This window comes from Delphinapterus leucas, chromosome X, assembly GCF_059928025.1.
Source record: "Delphinapterus leucas isolate spDelLeu-1000000601 "Yukka" chromosome X, BTC_Dleu_Yukka2, whole genome shotgun sequence".
NCBI classification, from domain to species: domain Eukaryota; kingdom Metazoa; phylum Chordata; class Mammalia; order Artiodactyla; family Monodontidae; genus Delphinapterus; species Delphinapterus leucas.
This window is the reverse complement of record NC_143150.1, coordinates 20,856,834-20,873,714: the sequence shown is the minus strand read 5'-3', so window position 1 is coordinate 20,873,714 and position 16,881 is coordinate 20,856,834. Positions and strand designations below refer to the sequence as shown.

At 43.3% G+C, this 16,881-nt stretch overlaps 1 protein-coding gene across 1 annotated transcript; it reads right to left on the bottom strand.

Moving 5' to 3' along the window:
• Window positions 1-7,783: 7,783 nt before the first annotated feature.
• On the bottom strand, window positions 7,784-9,123 carry GPR119 (G protein-coupled receptor 119). The gene has a single exon (XM_022563925.3). It carries the CDS (start codon window positions 8,789-8,791, stop codon window positions 7,784-7,786), a length of 1,008 nt encoding a protein of 335 aa, XP_022419633.1. The 5' UTR covers window positions 8,792-9,123.
• Window positions 9,124-16,881: the final 7,758 nt, after the last annotated feature.

Sequence of the window (16,881 nt, the reverse complement as noted above, 5' to 3'; positions counted from 1 at the left end):
GCTAGGGACTTCCCTGGTGGTCCAGTAGCTAAGGCTCCGCCCTCCCAATGCAGGGGGTCTGGGTTCGATCCCTGGTCGGGGAACTAGATCCCGCATGCATGCCACAACTAAGAAGTCCATATGCCACAACTAAGAGCCCACATGCTGCAACTAAGCCCCGGTGCAGGGCTTCCCTGGTGGCGCAGTGGTTAAGAATCCGCCTGCCAATGCAGGGGACATGGGTTCGAGCCCTGGTTCAGGAAGATCCCATATGCCACGGAGCAACTAAGCCTGTGCGCCACAACTACCGAGCCCACGCGCCACAACTACTGAAGTCCACACGCCTAGAGCCCGTGCTCTGCAACAAGAGAAACCACTACAATGAGAAGCCTGCACACCACAACCAAGAGTAGCCCCACTCGCCGTAACTAGAGAAAGCCCGTGCGCAGCAACGAAGACCCAACGCAACCAAAAATAAATAAATAGATTAATTAAATTAAAAAAAGATCTGGTGCAGCCTAAATAAATAAATAAATATTTTAAAAAAATAAGGTGATTTGAAAACAGAAAAGTAATGTTAATTAAAAAAAAAGAAATATGGGCTAGAATGAAAGGAAATTAGAATAGTGTGGCCAAAAGGGTCAAATTGTGAAGGCTCTCTATATATCCTAAGAAAGAGTTTGGCTTTTATCCTGGAGGGAGGGGCCAGGCAAAGGAAGTTTAAAATAGAGAATAATATAACCAGCTTTTATTTTTTAGGAAGATAATCCTTGTGTGGAGGGTAGCCTGGAAGGGAGCAACCTAAACAAGGTTAAGCCCCACTGAGCTTTACTCCCCTTTTTGTACAGGTAGACAAAATAGGGTCCAGAAAAGCTAAGAAAATTTGTCCTAAGTCACATAGCCTGATTATGGCAGATTTGAGGCCAGCACATAGTTGTCAGATTCTACCACCCCACAGTGTCTTCTTAATTGTCAATCTAAAGTACTACCTTTTCAAAATAAATTTTAATAGACTTAATTTTTAGAGAAGTTTTAGATTCATAGCAAAATTGTGTGGAAGATACAGAGATTTCCCGTGTACCTCCTACATGCTACATGCAGCTTCCCCTTGATCAAAATTCCTCACCCAGGGTGATTCATTTGTTACAGTCAATGAACCTACATTGGCACATCATTATCAGTTCACATCCATCATTTATATTAGGGTTCACGCTCAGTGTTATACATCCTGTGGGTTTTGACAAATGTATAATGACATGTATGCACCATTATAGTATCATACAGAATAGTTTCACTATCCTAAAAATCCTCTGTGCTCTGCCTATTCAGTCTTCCCTCTCCCCCAAACCCCCAGAATCCACTGATCATTTCACTGTCTCTATGGTTTTGCTTTTTCCAGAGTGTTATATAGTTGGAATCAAACAGTATGTAACCTTCTTAGGCTTATATGGGCTATACTATATATAAGTATATATCACTTAGTAATATATACTTAAGGTTCCTCCATGTCTTTTCATGGCTTTATAGCTCATTTTCTCTTTTTTCTTTCTGAATGTACCACAGTATATTTATCCATTCACCTACAGAAGGACGTCTTGGTTGCTTCCAAGTTTTGGCAGTTATGAATAAAGCTGTTATAAATATTCATTTGCAGGCGTTTATGTGGACACAAGTTTTCAGCTCATTTGGTTAAATACCAAGGAGTGCAATTGCTGGATTGTATGGTAAGCATATGTTTAGTTTTGTAAGAAACTGCTAAACTATCTTCCAAAGTGGCTTATAAAGCTTTTATGTGCCAGATACTGTTTTAAGTGTATTATGTTTATAAAACTGTTTACATCCTTTCAACGACCCTATGAGATAGGTACTATTCTTATTTTTCAGGTGAGGAACTGAGGCACAGAAAGGTAAAAACTTCATTCCTAGGAAATGGCAGAGCCAGGATTCTAACCCAGGCCATCTGGGTCATGAGCCCATGCTTATAATCACCATGCTAGAGGTGTACTGACTTAGCCTTGTCCAGGGTCACTTAAAGTTTATGGCAGGTGAGCAGTAAAAAATACTGATTTCATTAGTTCCCCTGTCTTTATAGCACCCTGGGAGAAAGAAGGTCAATGGTCGTTGTGGTTGATCACTCTTTGACACTTAACTGTAAGACTAGATTTAAATTACTTTCCTGGAGACCTGTGACTGCAAATATATCATTTTCTTCTTATTCTCCACTTTCTACTGCTTCCTTATGTTTCCTTTGTTGGCCTTTCTTCTCCATGACCTCCTTCCTCACTAGCCCCCTCTTCCTCCCCAGTCTAAGTGAGCATACCATACACACAGGAGTTTGTTCTTGTTGTATGTAATACTATTTATTGAAGAACAGATGTCACTGATTTCTTTTTTTTAAAGTCTTTATTGAATTTGTTACAATATTGCTTCTGTTTTATGTTTTGGTTTTTGGCCCCGAGGCGTGTGGGATCTTAGCTCCCTGACCCGCACCCCCTGCATTGGAAGGTGAAGTCTTAACCACTGGACTGCCAGGGAAGTCCCAGATCTCACTAATTTCAAATTGAGTAATTTGAACATGGGACTAGACTTCTCACCCTCTTTCCTCCCATGCAAAGAAGTCTGCTGTTAGGCTTATAAATTTATGGGAGGAATGATTAAACTTCTAAGAACCTGATTATAAATACTTCTTTTCTATTCACTAAAACATATCCCTTAAGGGATAATATTTTTGATCTTCATATCTTCTCAGTTAGCATGGCCACTCACATTAATCTTAATTCCTGAGGTTTCAGTAAAGGATATCTCTTCTCTCTATCCAGTGTCTCAGATCAGCATCAGAATTCAGTTGTATTAGGGGCTGTGCCTAACTCATTATAAACACTCTTCATGCATCCTTGGCTCTCCCGTTTATTTAGCAAATAAGAAAAACAATTTAACACATCATTGCATAAGATTACTAAGGGACCTCGTAATCTTAAAGTGGTAGTTGGAATTTTGGATCATGAGCCCGTTTTCCACATTTGAAATAACCTCACAGCCATTCAGCTCTAATTTCTTGGTTCAGTTTTCTTACTTTTTAAACCACCTCTGAGATGACAGAGATGACTGAGATGACATCAGTTTGCTCTTCCATAGGATGTGCTTTAGTATTTGTCGAATGGCTTAGTGGGCAAATCCGCAAAACTATTATGAGTGGTAAAAGCACAATGAACAGTTTTGTAAGACAGCATGGCATTTTACTGGGCCGATGACTGTTATCTCAGCATGTTCATCATCTTTTTAGTGCCATAATGTCAACTCAGTTGAGATAGAACTGGAACCAATATGGATTTATTATATTAAATGGGAAAGATAATTCAATCATAGAACTATTGGGTAACATCCACCAAATGAAAAGAAACCTAAAAAATTAGAGAACCCCCCAGCCCCCAGGTTCTTGGTCTGATTTTAGTCCCTCTGGAGCTTTGGAGCAAATGAATTCTGCCCGCGCCATTGTGTAGAAGGCATTTTGAAAGAAACAGGAGCTGCTTTGTGCATTAAAACAGACTCTGAGACCCTTAGCAGCTGCATTAGTTGTTTCTAGGACTCCTCATGAGAGGGCTCTTTGAGCTCAGTGGCTGCTTATGGTCCCAACAGCTTGTAAATCCAGTGAACATATGGCTGGCTAGTAGCATGTTAAGCTCTCCCACACTTCACCCTGCCACAGTGGATCCATTAGGTGGAGCACATATTTCCTGGTCAGCAAGGCTGCAAGACCATGGCTTCGAGGCTTCAGCTGCATCAAGACCTGGCTCCTGGTTCCATGTGATCATATTTTCATATTCTCGTGCCTATTTAGCATTTTATGGTATTGCACAAAGCCACTATCAGAAGATTTTAAGAGTGAAAACACACTGAAATTGGTATCTGTATATCACACGATGCTGTATCAATGATGCAGTTGTCCTGTGAGGGGTGTTGTTAGACTGCTGTGTCCCATTAGTCCAGAATTCTGGATTTGCAGATTAACTCTAGCAGTAGGGCATAGCAACAGGTTCCTCTTGTTAAAAAAAAAACTGGTCAGCCCCCTTGGTATGGTTTATGCTTTCAGGAAGCCATGCACTTTTATTTCTTTGAGATATTCATATCACTGTGGTCTGCTCATTTATGGCTCACTTTTGACTTCTCATAGCAAATATCCTAGGGAAACATTACCTTTCAAGAAAGGCCAGCAAAAGTATGAATCAAAATTCTTATAAGTGTTTAATGCTCCTTGACCTAGTAATACTACTTTGGAGAATTTTATCTTAGGGGATTAAACAGACATGTCAAAGATTTATATACAAGGGTATTTACAGTGGTATTATAACAGTGAGAAATTGGAAATAACATAAACGTACAACTATAGAAAAATGGTTAAAATATTATATACTCATGTTGAAAAACATGCAACCCTTAGAACTCATGTTTTTGAAGAAAGCTTAATGACATAGGAAAACAGCACAATATAATATTAAGTGAAGAAAACAGATGAAGGAAAATAACAGTGATCATCTCTGGGTGGTATAATTATGGGTAACTTTATGATTTTCTGTATATTCAAAAATTTCTAAAATGAAAAAAGTTGCTTTTATAATCAGAAAAAAAAATAATGAACATCATGTATACATCAATATATAGCTCTAAAAGAAATCCAGGAAAGCTGGAGTAGTTTTAGCACCTAGCCCTCAGTAAATGCTTGTGGGGTAGGTAGATGGATGGACAGATGAATGAATGAATGCCAGCTGACGCTTGTAGGTACCATCATTGAGTTTATATGATTGCAAGAAATAACAAATGAAGATTTATTAATTAAAAGGAGAAGATTCCAGACCAGTCAGCCATTTGAAGGATGACATGGAAGGTACTGAAGGAGTCACAAAATAAGTGAGTGGCTGATGGCAGCAAGGGGTTGGGTCTGGCCTTGGGCCCATTGCTGTTCTCATTGCCCAGCTGTCAACACCATGTTTCCTCTTGTTCTGTGTGTCCTTGAAGTATCTCTTGAGCCTGCTGTTTTCACTGGTCTCTGTTTAGTTTGGCCAGTGACTGAGCAAGTGAGTCACAAGTTCATTTCCCATGTGAACCAGTAAACACTTCACCATATAGGAAGAAGATATCCCAAGGCTAACTCTGGCTGGCCAACTCTCAGAGATGGGCTTTTTGGTCATGTGGACAAGCAGGAGAGTGTTGGTGGATCAGGGCAACCTGCCTCTAACATTTGTGAAACCACTCAAAATGACCCTGTCCAGAGGGCTGTGTGTACTGTTCTTGAGGGTAGCCCTCTGAAACGGAGGTATGCTGTACATAACATTAGCTAGCCAAGGAATTAGTATAAAACTTAGTCATGTCACAATGTTTTTTAACGGATTCACAATAAGCTTTTCATGGAAATTATAGATGGGACCAATTGATCTACATTCTGTCCTACAAGGTCTTAATATCTTTTTGGCTATTTTGATCAAATTGCTGAACAGGATCTGGCTTCTCTGCAAGTCCATCAGGAGACAACATTTGATGTGTGAATGAAATCTAAATGTCTCCACTCCAGTGCCTTCCCTTATCTGTACAGGAGCCTGCGTCAAAGAAAGCCATTAGACTCTTTAGCATAGCATTCTGTATCTCTGCTCTTGGTGGCTTATTAAACACAGTGTTCTTAATTGCGGTTACTCTTAAACCCAAGAATATGGTAACAGTGCCTTGTTTGTATCTGCTCTGTCTTGATCCTGCTAAAAGATTTATGTTTGTCTTTTCCAGCCTGAGTCACCTCTCATCACTCATTTTTCCTAATGTCTGCAGATGTGACGGATTCCCTTAAATTGGTCAGCTGAATGTTTTATTCTTTAGGTTTTTTAAGGAAGAGGAAGAGAACATTTTCTGAGTACTAACAATGTGCTGTGGTGTACTAGGCATTTTCATATGCATTGTCTGGATTAATCGTCACTATAGCCAAATAAGGTAGGCATTATCATCCCAATTTTACAAATGAGGAAACTGTGGCCTTGAGAATTTGAATGACTGAATCATAATTTGAACACTGCTCTGTTGGATTTCAAAGCCTGTGATTTTCCCACTGCGCACACTGACTCCCAGGAATAGCAGGGTTTTTTAGACTGAACCTCATAACACAACAATCAGCTGGCCTCCCCTCAGCTCCTGCCTTTCTCCTGTAACTAGCTTCTATTCCACTTTGCTTGTGTTACCTTGGGAAGATCAGTCCTTTGCAGCAAGGCCAGGAAATTAAGCTTTGAACCACCAGTAAGGAGGGCATTGATTTGAGCCTGCTTTCAATTTTGTCCCCAAACCCAGTTATTATTTGTGTTTGTGTTTGGTACCAAATCCCAGACAAATCAATTCATACTGTTTTGGTTTCTTCTGCCCTTTTTTGTTGTCCACTCAGCAGCTTTCTAGGGAGATAATCTAGTTGAGGGCCTTAAGAGACAAACTCTCTAGGAATGTACTGTGGAGACCAGGAGGTTGTGGAAAGGGTTGCAGGAAAGCTCAGGAAGGCTGAGTGTGGTTCCTGGGTTTCTTCCCCACTCTATTCCTGTAGTTTCTGCTGCCAGGGTTGCCCAGGGGGAGCCTGAGTATAATTCCCAGTTGCCAACAGTCATTTTCTGTACCTGCAAGAAAGCAGGATAAGGCTGGTCTCCTGGGCCATTTTGGAGACATCCTTTTATGCAACTGAGTTTCTTAGGAAAATGCAAATTTGGGAGTAAATGGAAGAAGGTCAATCTCTGAGGAGCAAAGTGGGTCCAGTGTGGAGGGCTTGGCAGTGCCTTTTTTGGTACCTACCCCTTTTTTCCCTTTCTTTCCTTTCAATGTCTCAGAATCTGTGGTTTGGCATCGTCATCAGCAAGTAGCTACAAGTGACATAAGAGGCCAACTGAGGGGAAGGGGCACCACAGAGTTAGGAAGGTGGTGGGTTGGAGGGGTAACAGCAGAAATAATTACAAGACAGGTGATTCGCCAAAGAAACACTGTTTTGAACACCATGAAGTGTGGAAAAAGACAAGCTTTAGTATCTAATTCAGGTTCCTACATTCATACAACCTCACTACATAAAATGTCTGATTTACATCAGGGAGGGCAGGACCCCTCATTTCACCAAAGCAATCACTGTAGTACACAGTTAAAAAGAACAGAACCTCATTTCTCTAGTGCTGTGCTTTCTAATATGATAGCCACTGGCCACGTGTAGCTCTTGAGCATTGGCACATGGCTAGTTTGAATTGAGGTATTCTATAAGGGTAGAATATACACCAGACTTCAAAGATTTAGCATGAAAAAAATAGGGTAATAATCTTTTATACTGATTACATGTTGAATTAATGTTTTAGATATATTGAGTTAAATGAAACATTATTTTTGCCTGCTTCTTTTTTTTTAACCTTTTTAACATGACTACTAGAACATTTAAGATTACATAGGTGGCTTGCATTAGACTTCTATTAGACAGTGCTGCTCTAGTGTATTCAAAAATAAGATTTGAGTTTAAGCATCTTTCCAGTAGTACACTTCTTGCTTTAAGTCAGTATACCTCTACAGGAGAAACAGACTCATTGCAAAAGAAGGGCAGGGAGGAATGGAGATTTGCAAATGGGGAAGCTGATTATAGAGGGAAGTCAGCACCCTGCCTTAGTTACCTCTCAGTCTGAGGTAAGGAGGTGCAGGGGGTGGTCAGTTGCTGGAAGCAAGTGCTCTCTTTTCCCTAGCTCCACCTGGTCTCCTAGCTGGGGCTCTGAGAAGGGAGAGAGGGGCACTTTGAAACTTGTCTGCCCTTACCATCTTAGCCGTCAAGCTCTGAGTGGGAGATGGTGGTGATGTGACGGGCACTTTCCCTGGGCCCCTGTGGGCCACCATCCCTGGCTGAGAGAAGGAGGAGGAATGCGGCGAGCCCCTTCTTCATTCCCAGGGCCATCTGGGAGAACTGTTGCCGTATCTCCTTCTGCCAATAGGCATAGATGAGTGGGTTGAGCAGGGAGTTGCCCACACCAAGCAGCCACAGGTACCGTTCCAGCACTGGGTAGAGGTGGCACTCCTGGCAGGCCACCTGCACAATGCTAGTGATAAGGAACGGGGTCCAGGACAGAGTGAAGCTGCCAATGAGAACGGCCACAGTGCGGACAGCCTTGAAGTCACTGGGGGTCCGTGGGGGCCGGTGAGCCCCGGCCGGGGCTCCCGCATGCTCCGTCTTGCGGATCTGCTGGCTGTGCATGGAAGCAATCTTGAGCATGTCACAGTAGAAGAAGACAAAGAGGAGCAGGGCTGGGAAGAAGCCAACGCAGGAGAGGGTCAGCACGAAGCGCGGGTGAAACACAGCGAAGAAGCTGCAGGGCCCCTTGTAGGCGGTCTGCTGGAATACGCGGACCCCGAGTGGGAGGAAGCCAATGAGGTAAGACACCAACCACAGCCCGGCAATGCAGGCCCTGGCCATGAGCCCATTCATGATCTGGAAATAGCGGAGGGGCTGCTTGATGGCAAGGTACCTGTCAAAGGCAATCAGCATGACCGTGAGGACAGAGGCAGCTGCAGAAGAAGTGACAAATGCCATCCGAAGGCTGCACAGGGTCTTCTGTGTGGGCCGAGCCGTGCTGGAGAGCTGGTCTGTGACTAGGCCAGAGATGGCCAGGCCAAGCGAGGTGTCAGCCACAGCCAGATTCAAGGTGAAGCTGAGGCCGACACCATCATTCTTGTGGATCAACGACAGCACAGCCATGACCACTAGGGCATTAGCAGCAATAATGAGGGAGGCCAGGATAGCAAGGATCACTCCAAATGAGAAAGATGACTCCATGTCTTGAAGTGGCAGTATTTCCACTTACCAGGGCATGCTGGCTCTCCAGCTCAAATTCTCATGGGGGGGAGGCAGAGCGGTGGGTTCAGAGCTGCAACGCAGTGCCGGCCATCGCTGGCAGTCCAGGCCGGCAGCTTCCTTTCTTTGGGATACTGCTGGTCACTGAGAATCACTCCCCGTCTCGTTTTCAGTCCTCAGCCTCTTGCCTCTCCAACTCTCTGAAGGCAGCAATCCCAGCGCAGACGTCTCCCTGGGTCCTGAGCTAGTCCCTCCTCCCACCACCAAGTTACTAGACAACTCCCAAGTACCTGCTGCCCGTTGTCTCGCCAGGCTCTCTCCCTTCACTGATGTTTCAAGGACTTTGTTTGGAGAGACTCGGACATTCATCAGGTCTTCCGTCTGGCAGAATATATAATTGATTCTAATCACACTTTTTCTTTCTCCATAGCTTGATCTTAGATGTCCACTTCTTTTCTTCCTAAGCCTCAAGTTCTAGCTTAACAACTAATCTCAGTTTAATTAAGCATTTGCTTAATAACAAATTCTCAGTTACTATTATGTCTGCTTTTAATCAAGCAAGATGATCATAATCAGTTGAAGTGGGAAGTGGGGCAGACAAGCTATTTTAGGGTCCAGCATACTTTCAGGGGAGTTACCACACGCTTAGGCTCTTTCTTTTTTTTTCTTTTTAACATCTTTATTGGAGTATAATTGCTTTACAATGGTGTGTTAGTTTCTGCTTTATAACAAAGTGAATCAGCTATACATATACATCTATCCCCATATCTCTTCCCTCTTGTGTCTCCCTCCCTCCCTATCCCACCCCTCTAGGTGGTCACAAAGCACCCAGCTGATCTCCCTGTGCTATGCGGCTGCTTCCCACTAGCTATCTATTTTACATTTGGTAGTGTATGTATATATATATATATATTTTTTACATCTTTATTGGAGTATAATTGCTTTACAATGGTGTGTTAGTTTCTGCTTTGTAACAAAGTGAATCAGCTATACCTGTTGTTTCCTAACACCTCAGATTCTAATTCTTTCAAATAGGGTGTGCTGGTCCCCTATTTCTCATCCCTCAGAACTTGATTAATTGAGGATTCAGAAGGGCAGGAAAAGCAAAACAGAATTGTTACTAGCTGTCATTCAGTTTAGAATAGAGCCCACTCCCTGTCGAGAGCTGCTGTCTATTGGGTATACTCACTGAGAACTTTTTCTGCATTATGTTGGACCACGTCTCTGGTCATGAGTGGTGGCTGCCAGTCTTGTACTTTCTTTCTTTTTTTTTTTTTTTTTTTAATTTTAGGCCACACCGTGAGGCATGCAGGATCCCTGACCAGGGATTGAACCCATGCCCCCTGCAGTGGAAGTGTGGAGTCCTAACCACTGGACCGCCAGGAAATTCCCTGCATTCTACTTTCTCGATCCTGTAGCTTTGCCTTTCTTTTTTTAAAAAAATTACTTTATTGAAGTATAGTTGATTTACAATGTTGTGTTAATTTCTACAGTACAGCAAATTGACTCAGTTATACATATATACATGTTCTTTTTCACATTCTTTTCCATTATGGTTTATTGCAGGGTATTGAATATATTTCCCTATGCTGTATGGTAGGACCTTGTTTATGCATCCTATACATAATAGTTTGCACCTGCTAATCCCAAACTCCCAATCCCTCCCTTCCCCACCTTCCCTCCCCCTTAGCAACCACAAGTCTGTTCTTTATGTCTGTGAGTCTGTTTCTGTTTTGTAGATAAGTTCATTTGTGTCATATTTTAGATTCCACATATAAGTGATATCATATGGTATTTGTCTTTCTCTTTCTGACTTACTTCACTTAGTGTGATAATCCCTAGGTCCATCCATGTTGTTGCAAATGGCATTATTTCATTCTTTTTTATGGCTGAGTAATATTCCATTGTATGTATGTACCACAGCTTCTTTATCCATTCATGTGTCAATGGACATTTAGGTTGCTTCCGTGTCCTGGCTATTGTAAATGGTGCTGCAGTGAACATTGGGGTCCATGTATCTTTTCGAATTAGAGTTTTCTCTGAATATATGCCCAGGAGTGTGATTGCAGGATCATATTAGCCTTGTTTTTCTTGATCCTGTAGACTTGAGGTATCTCTGGGACAGGAGAAGGGGAGGTGAGCTCCATTCTGGAAAGTATCTACTCTAATGTTTGGTTGTGGAATTTTCCATTTTCCTGGGATAGAGTTAGGCCAAACGGCGGCAGTGTTGCTGAGGCAGGTGAGATGGGCCCAGGGAGGGCGGCTGTGTAGCTCACTGCTATTTTAGATTGTATATCCATTTGCTCAGGTACATTAGAACTAACCTTTTGCCTGCTACTCTCATCTTGGATACCAAGAAGAGAGGGGTGGGAAGAAGAGTGGTGAGAAGCTTGTTTACTCAGTTCAGGTCAGAGCACAAATGGGAAAGGTTAGTGTTTTAAGTGAGGGAGTGAAGAGCAAGGTGCAGAGTTGGAAGCAAATATTATATTCCAGGATGTTTTGACAGTCTGAGAGGGCCTTTGGCAGATGTCTCTCTTACAAAGGATCAGAAAGGTTGTGGCGTGGGGACTTGGTATTCTGGTTGCCAACCTGAGAACTGTTTTTATTCTTTGGTACATCCATTAGGAGGCTGGTTTCAGTCACTTAGCACCTGGCCTAATTTTATACCTGGATCTAATGTGTGCTTTTGTTTCCCCAGCCCTTGACTCTATGCATGGAGTCAAGGTGGCCCTTTTCAAACCCATGCTAAAACTCAAGAGTGCATCAGAATCCCCTGGAGGGCTGGTTAACACCCAGATTCTTGAGCCTCACCTCCAGAGTTTTGAATGTGTTAGTTCTGGGGTGGGCCCAAGAATCTGCATTTCTAACAAGCTCCCAGGTGATGCTGATGCTGGTGCTGCTCTAGTGAAATGCTCTAGTGAAACAGCTCTTAGCCTTCGCTGTGCAGTGGAATCACTTGTTGATTCCAAAACTAGTGATGTTTGGGTCACACACCAAGGGATTCTGATGTCATTAGTCTGGGATTTGACCTCTGCATCTGGAGTTTTAAAAGGTCTGCAGGTGATTCTAATATTCAGCCAGGGGTGGGAACCACTGTCAAATGGCAGAAGCACAGGCTCTGGAGTCAGGGCACCTGGGGGCCAGCCTGACGCTATTTCTGTGCTTTTGTGTGGACAAATGACTTCACCTCTCTGATTTAGCTTTGGCTTCCTCGTGTGTGACATGGGGACAATAATACCTACCTCTCAGTGTCGTGGGTATGATAAAAATGAGATATGATGGATGCAAAAAGGCTTTATGAACGGTAAAATGTTACACAGGTATTTTTCTTGATTTTCTTCTATCCTCTTGTTAATCAAAGGGCGTATCAGATCAGGAACATTGGTATGACCTGACAGCTTGGTAGAAATGCAAATCTCAGGCCCTGCCCAAGACTTACTGATGCAGAGTCTGCATTTGAACAAGATATCCAGGTGATCTGTAGGCATGGTAAAGTTGTCCTTTCCTCTCTCCTACTGTCAGGTGCTTGGTTGTATTAGTTTCACTTTGCTGCTGTAACAAACTACCAGAAACACAGCGGCTTAAACCACACAAATTTATTATCTTAGTTCTCAAGATCAGAAGTCCCAAACTGGTCCCACAGGCTCAAATCAAGGTGTTGGTAGGGCTGCATTCCTTCGGGAGCCTCTAGCGGGGAATAATTTCCTTGTCTTTTTCAGCTTTTAGAAGCTGAGCACATTCCTTGGCTCATGGCACATCACTCAGACCTCTGCTTCCATAATCACATCTCCTCCTCTGACTCTTACCCTTCTGCCTCGCTCTTTTAAAGGGCCCTGTGATTACTCTGAGTCTACCTGGATATCCATGATATCCTCCCCATATTAAGATCCTTAATCACATCTGCAAAGTGCCTTTTGTCATGTAAGGTAAAATACTCATAGGTTCTGGGGATTAGGATGTGCACATGTTTGGTGGTGTGGGGACCATTATCCTGCCTATTGCACCAGTATTCTCTGCTGCCCAGGTCTCTTTTCCCTCCATCCCCAACAGATGCTCTTCTCAGTCTACTTTTCCTTTGCTCATATCCTAGACAGTTGTTTGTTTTCTTTTAGCTGTTAACACTTTCCTGTTTTCTGTCTCAGGAACCCACACGCTGATTCAAACTAATTTAGGCATCCTTGGAAAATAGTGAGCTCTCTGTCATTGGAAGTATGCAAGTAAACGATGAATGCCCACCTGTCAGGAGGGCCTTAGAATGAGATTCTGCAGTGGTGCAAAACATCATTATTCCCACTGAATTGTCTTTCACTCCCTACACAATCTGTTTTTGATGGGCCTCCAAGAGTCTCCCTTAGCTCTCTCACTTCATTCTTAGCTACCCCCATCTCTGTGTTTCCCTTGGTATTTTCTACCCCCTTTCCCACACCACCACCTGGTCTCAGCTGTGTGTCCTAGATCATAGCCACAGAGAACATGGCTCCTTCCTGGGAGGTTGGTTGCTGGTCCTTACAGTCCTGGAGCAGACTGAGGACTCTGAGTCTCCAGTGTGGAGCATTGACAAGGCAAACAAGCTAGGGTTGAGAAAAGGAAGAATGAAAGGGCTTATTCTCCGGTCAAACTATCCTATAACGAATGCATTAAAGGCTGGTCACAGTGAGCTGTCACCAAGGATGCAACAGGGCGCTTCATCCACCCCTAGGGAACGGGACAAAGGGCCACAGGTTTCAGCTGGAATGGGAGTGCAGGAGATGCCAGGCTTCAACAGAGCCTGGCTTTGGAGCCAGGCTCGTGGGAGAGGAGCTCTAGGAAGATATTCAAGACAAGTCACACCTGATTTCTCATGGTGCCTAGACCAGCCATCTGCCGGTGATGGTTTAGCTGCATCTTGCCCAGGACTTTAATATCTCTTCCTGAATGAGTAGACTGGTACATCCATTACTGTGAAATATTATGCAGTGGTGTGAAAAGAATGGGATGGGTTTATATGTCCTGACACAGAGAGACCTCCAAGACATGTTGTTGGTTGATAAATCAAGTCACACGTCAATATGTAGAGTCTGAACCCACTTATGAAAATAAAACCCCAAACCTCAGCTAAATGTATAGAGAGGAGATTGTTAACAGTGAGTGAATAGCTGTGAGGTGGGCAGTGGGATTGATGGGGGGTGAAGAGAGACCATCATGATTTACTTTGAATACTTCTTACTTGTTATATATTCTCATAGTGAGGATGTATTCATGTAATTTCAAAAGAAAAAACCTCAAAACTCCCCCTTCCTATTCCAACTCAGGCACTAGTTTGCAAAGGCCTTTTTCGGACTATACAGAAATGCACACACACACACATTCTCAGACAGCCATTTCCAACTGTTTCCTGAGGAAGATCTGGGGGTAAGATTTGGGGGCTGCAGAAGGGGTGGGGATTGTAACAATGCCTGGGGGTATGTAGAATCTGAGAAGATTATTGTGAATGTTAGTAATACCTACATTTTATCACACACACTTCACATGTGTGATCTCATTTATTCCTCACAATATCTGCGTGAGATGATATTATCACCAACGCACATGGAGTTCATTGAAGCTAATTAAACTGCTCAGGGTTCCACAGCTAGCAAGGGGTGGAACTGGGGTTTGAACCCACGTCTGCCAAGCCTCAGAGTCTATATTCTTCTAACTCTGTCAGCTGGTCTCTTCAGAATTGTAACGTTATTACAGAAATGTAAATTGCTGACCAGAGAAAGGGTGAAAGCTATGTGGCATCATCTGAAGGCTTTGAAAACCTGTGCCCAGCCTCATGAAGGATGCTAGCCCTCACCACATACAGGAAGAATGCTGCCAGCCTACATGCAATGTCACTGTGACTTGAGCCAAGACAGGCCCGTCCTGTGCTTCTTTTCTGAGGGCTTTGCTTGCCCCTCAGCTTGTCTCTCTGATCGCCCATCTGATCTAGTCTTTTCAGTGATGTGTCTCAGTGATCTGGCTTCTCTGCCCTGTGGCCCACCCACTCCTTTCCCTAATCTGCAGACTGTCTCCTACTCTCTGGATCAGTGTTTCTGGATCATTCCTGCTAACTAGCTTCTTCACCTTGGTCTCTGTATGTCATTCTGTAATATGGCTCAGCAACAGAACACCCCAGAAAAAGTCTGGCTCAAATAGTGAAAATGAGGACAGTAAAAGCTGATCATGCAGGGAACATTTTGGAGAATAGGGAGTAGAGCACTAGTCATTGGGTTGGAGATTGACCTGAGTAGGCAGGCTCCTGTCATCCCTCAAAAATGCTTTTCCGGACTTCCCTGGTGGCGCAGTGGTTGAGAGTCCGCCTGCCGATGCAGGGGACACGGGTTCGTGCCCCGGTCCGGGAAGATCCCACATGCCGCAGAGCGGCTGGGCCCGTGAGCCATGGCCACTGAGCCTGCGCGTCCGGAGCCTGTGCTCCGCAACGGGAGAGGCCACAGCAGTGAGAGGCCCGCGTACCGCAAAAAAAAAAAAAAAAAAAAAAAGCTTTTCCATTCAGCTCCAGTTGGATTGGCCCAGCTCTGTTCCTCACCCCATCTGGTATGATTGTCCCATTCAGTTCAGTTCAGCACACACACTCCATAGGCCTGCATGCCAATGGGGATTTAACATCATGGATTTAGAGTAAATGTGATTTGTGATTACAGGAGGCTTCTCTTGGATCAGAGCCATTTACTCCCCCAGCAATTTCTTCTTTACTCTCTCACTTTCTTCTCTGGAACTGGATTCTGCTTTCAAAGTCAGCTTATCAGAAATCTTGGCTGCTTCTGAAATTTGTGGTGCTTGACGTGTAGAAAGCTGCTGCTCTGGGCAGTGGAGGAAGGGGAAAATGACAGCCAGGTGGTAAAAGGACATCTGTTGTGTGTCTTCTAGAAGGCAAACTCACCCCTGGAAGCAACTTGGCCTCTTGCTCCTCAAGAGTTTGGGATTCTCCGTCCAGTTACTTGGGATTCTACCTAAAGCATCAGATTGCCAGGGGCCAACAGTTGTGCTGAGCCTGGCGGGGAGCCCATAGGGGTGCAGTTGTGCTTCCAGTTCACCAATACCTGACTCACATAACTCATGCCAGTTCTCCTGCAACACCTTCTTGCTAAGCTTTGCAGACTGCTCTCAATTATCTGTGGATGACGGTATTCACAGATAATCAAAGGTGCTTATCTAAGGCAGTTATCCTTAGCTGTTATTGTGGTATTTTTTAAAAACTGAAGTATAGTTGATTTACAATGTTGTGTTAGTTTCAATTGTACAGCACAGTGATTCAGTTATACATACATACATATATTTATACATATATATAATCTTTTTCAGATTCTTTTCTAAGTTATTACAAAATATCGAGTACAGTTCCCTGTGCCATACAGTAGGTCCTTGTTGTTTACCTATTTTGTATATAGCAGTGTGTATATGTTAATCCCAAACTCCTAATTTATCTCCCCACCCACCTATCCCCTTTGGTAAAGGTAAATTTGTTTCCTATGTCTGTGAGTCTATTTCTGTTTTGTAAATAAGTTCATTTGTATCATTTTTTAGATTCCACACATAAGTGATACATGATATTTGTCTTTCTCTGTCTGACTTACTTCACTTAGTATAATAATCTCTAGGTCCATCCATGTTGCTACAAACAGCATTATTTCATTCTTTTTTCATGGTTGAGTAGTATTTCATTGTATGTATGTACCACATCTTCTTTATCCATTCATCTGTCGATGGAAATTTAGGTTGCTTCCATGTCTTGGCTATTGTAAACAGTGCTGCAGTGAACATTGGGGTGCATGTATCTTTTTGAATTACGGTTTTCTCCGGATGTACATGCCCAGGAGTGGGATTGCAGGATCATATGGTAACTCTGTTTTTAGCTTTTTAAGGAACTTCCATACTGTTCTCCATAGTGACTGCACCAATTTACATTCCCACCCACAGTGTAGGAGGGTTCCCTTTTCTTCATACTCTCTCCTAGCTGTTGTTTTTGAATCATAGAACCCTTTAAAAATCTGATGGAAGCTGTGGACCTCCCTCTAAAAAATGCACATGTTCATGTACATGCACATCAT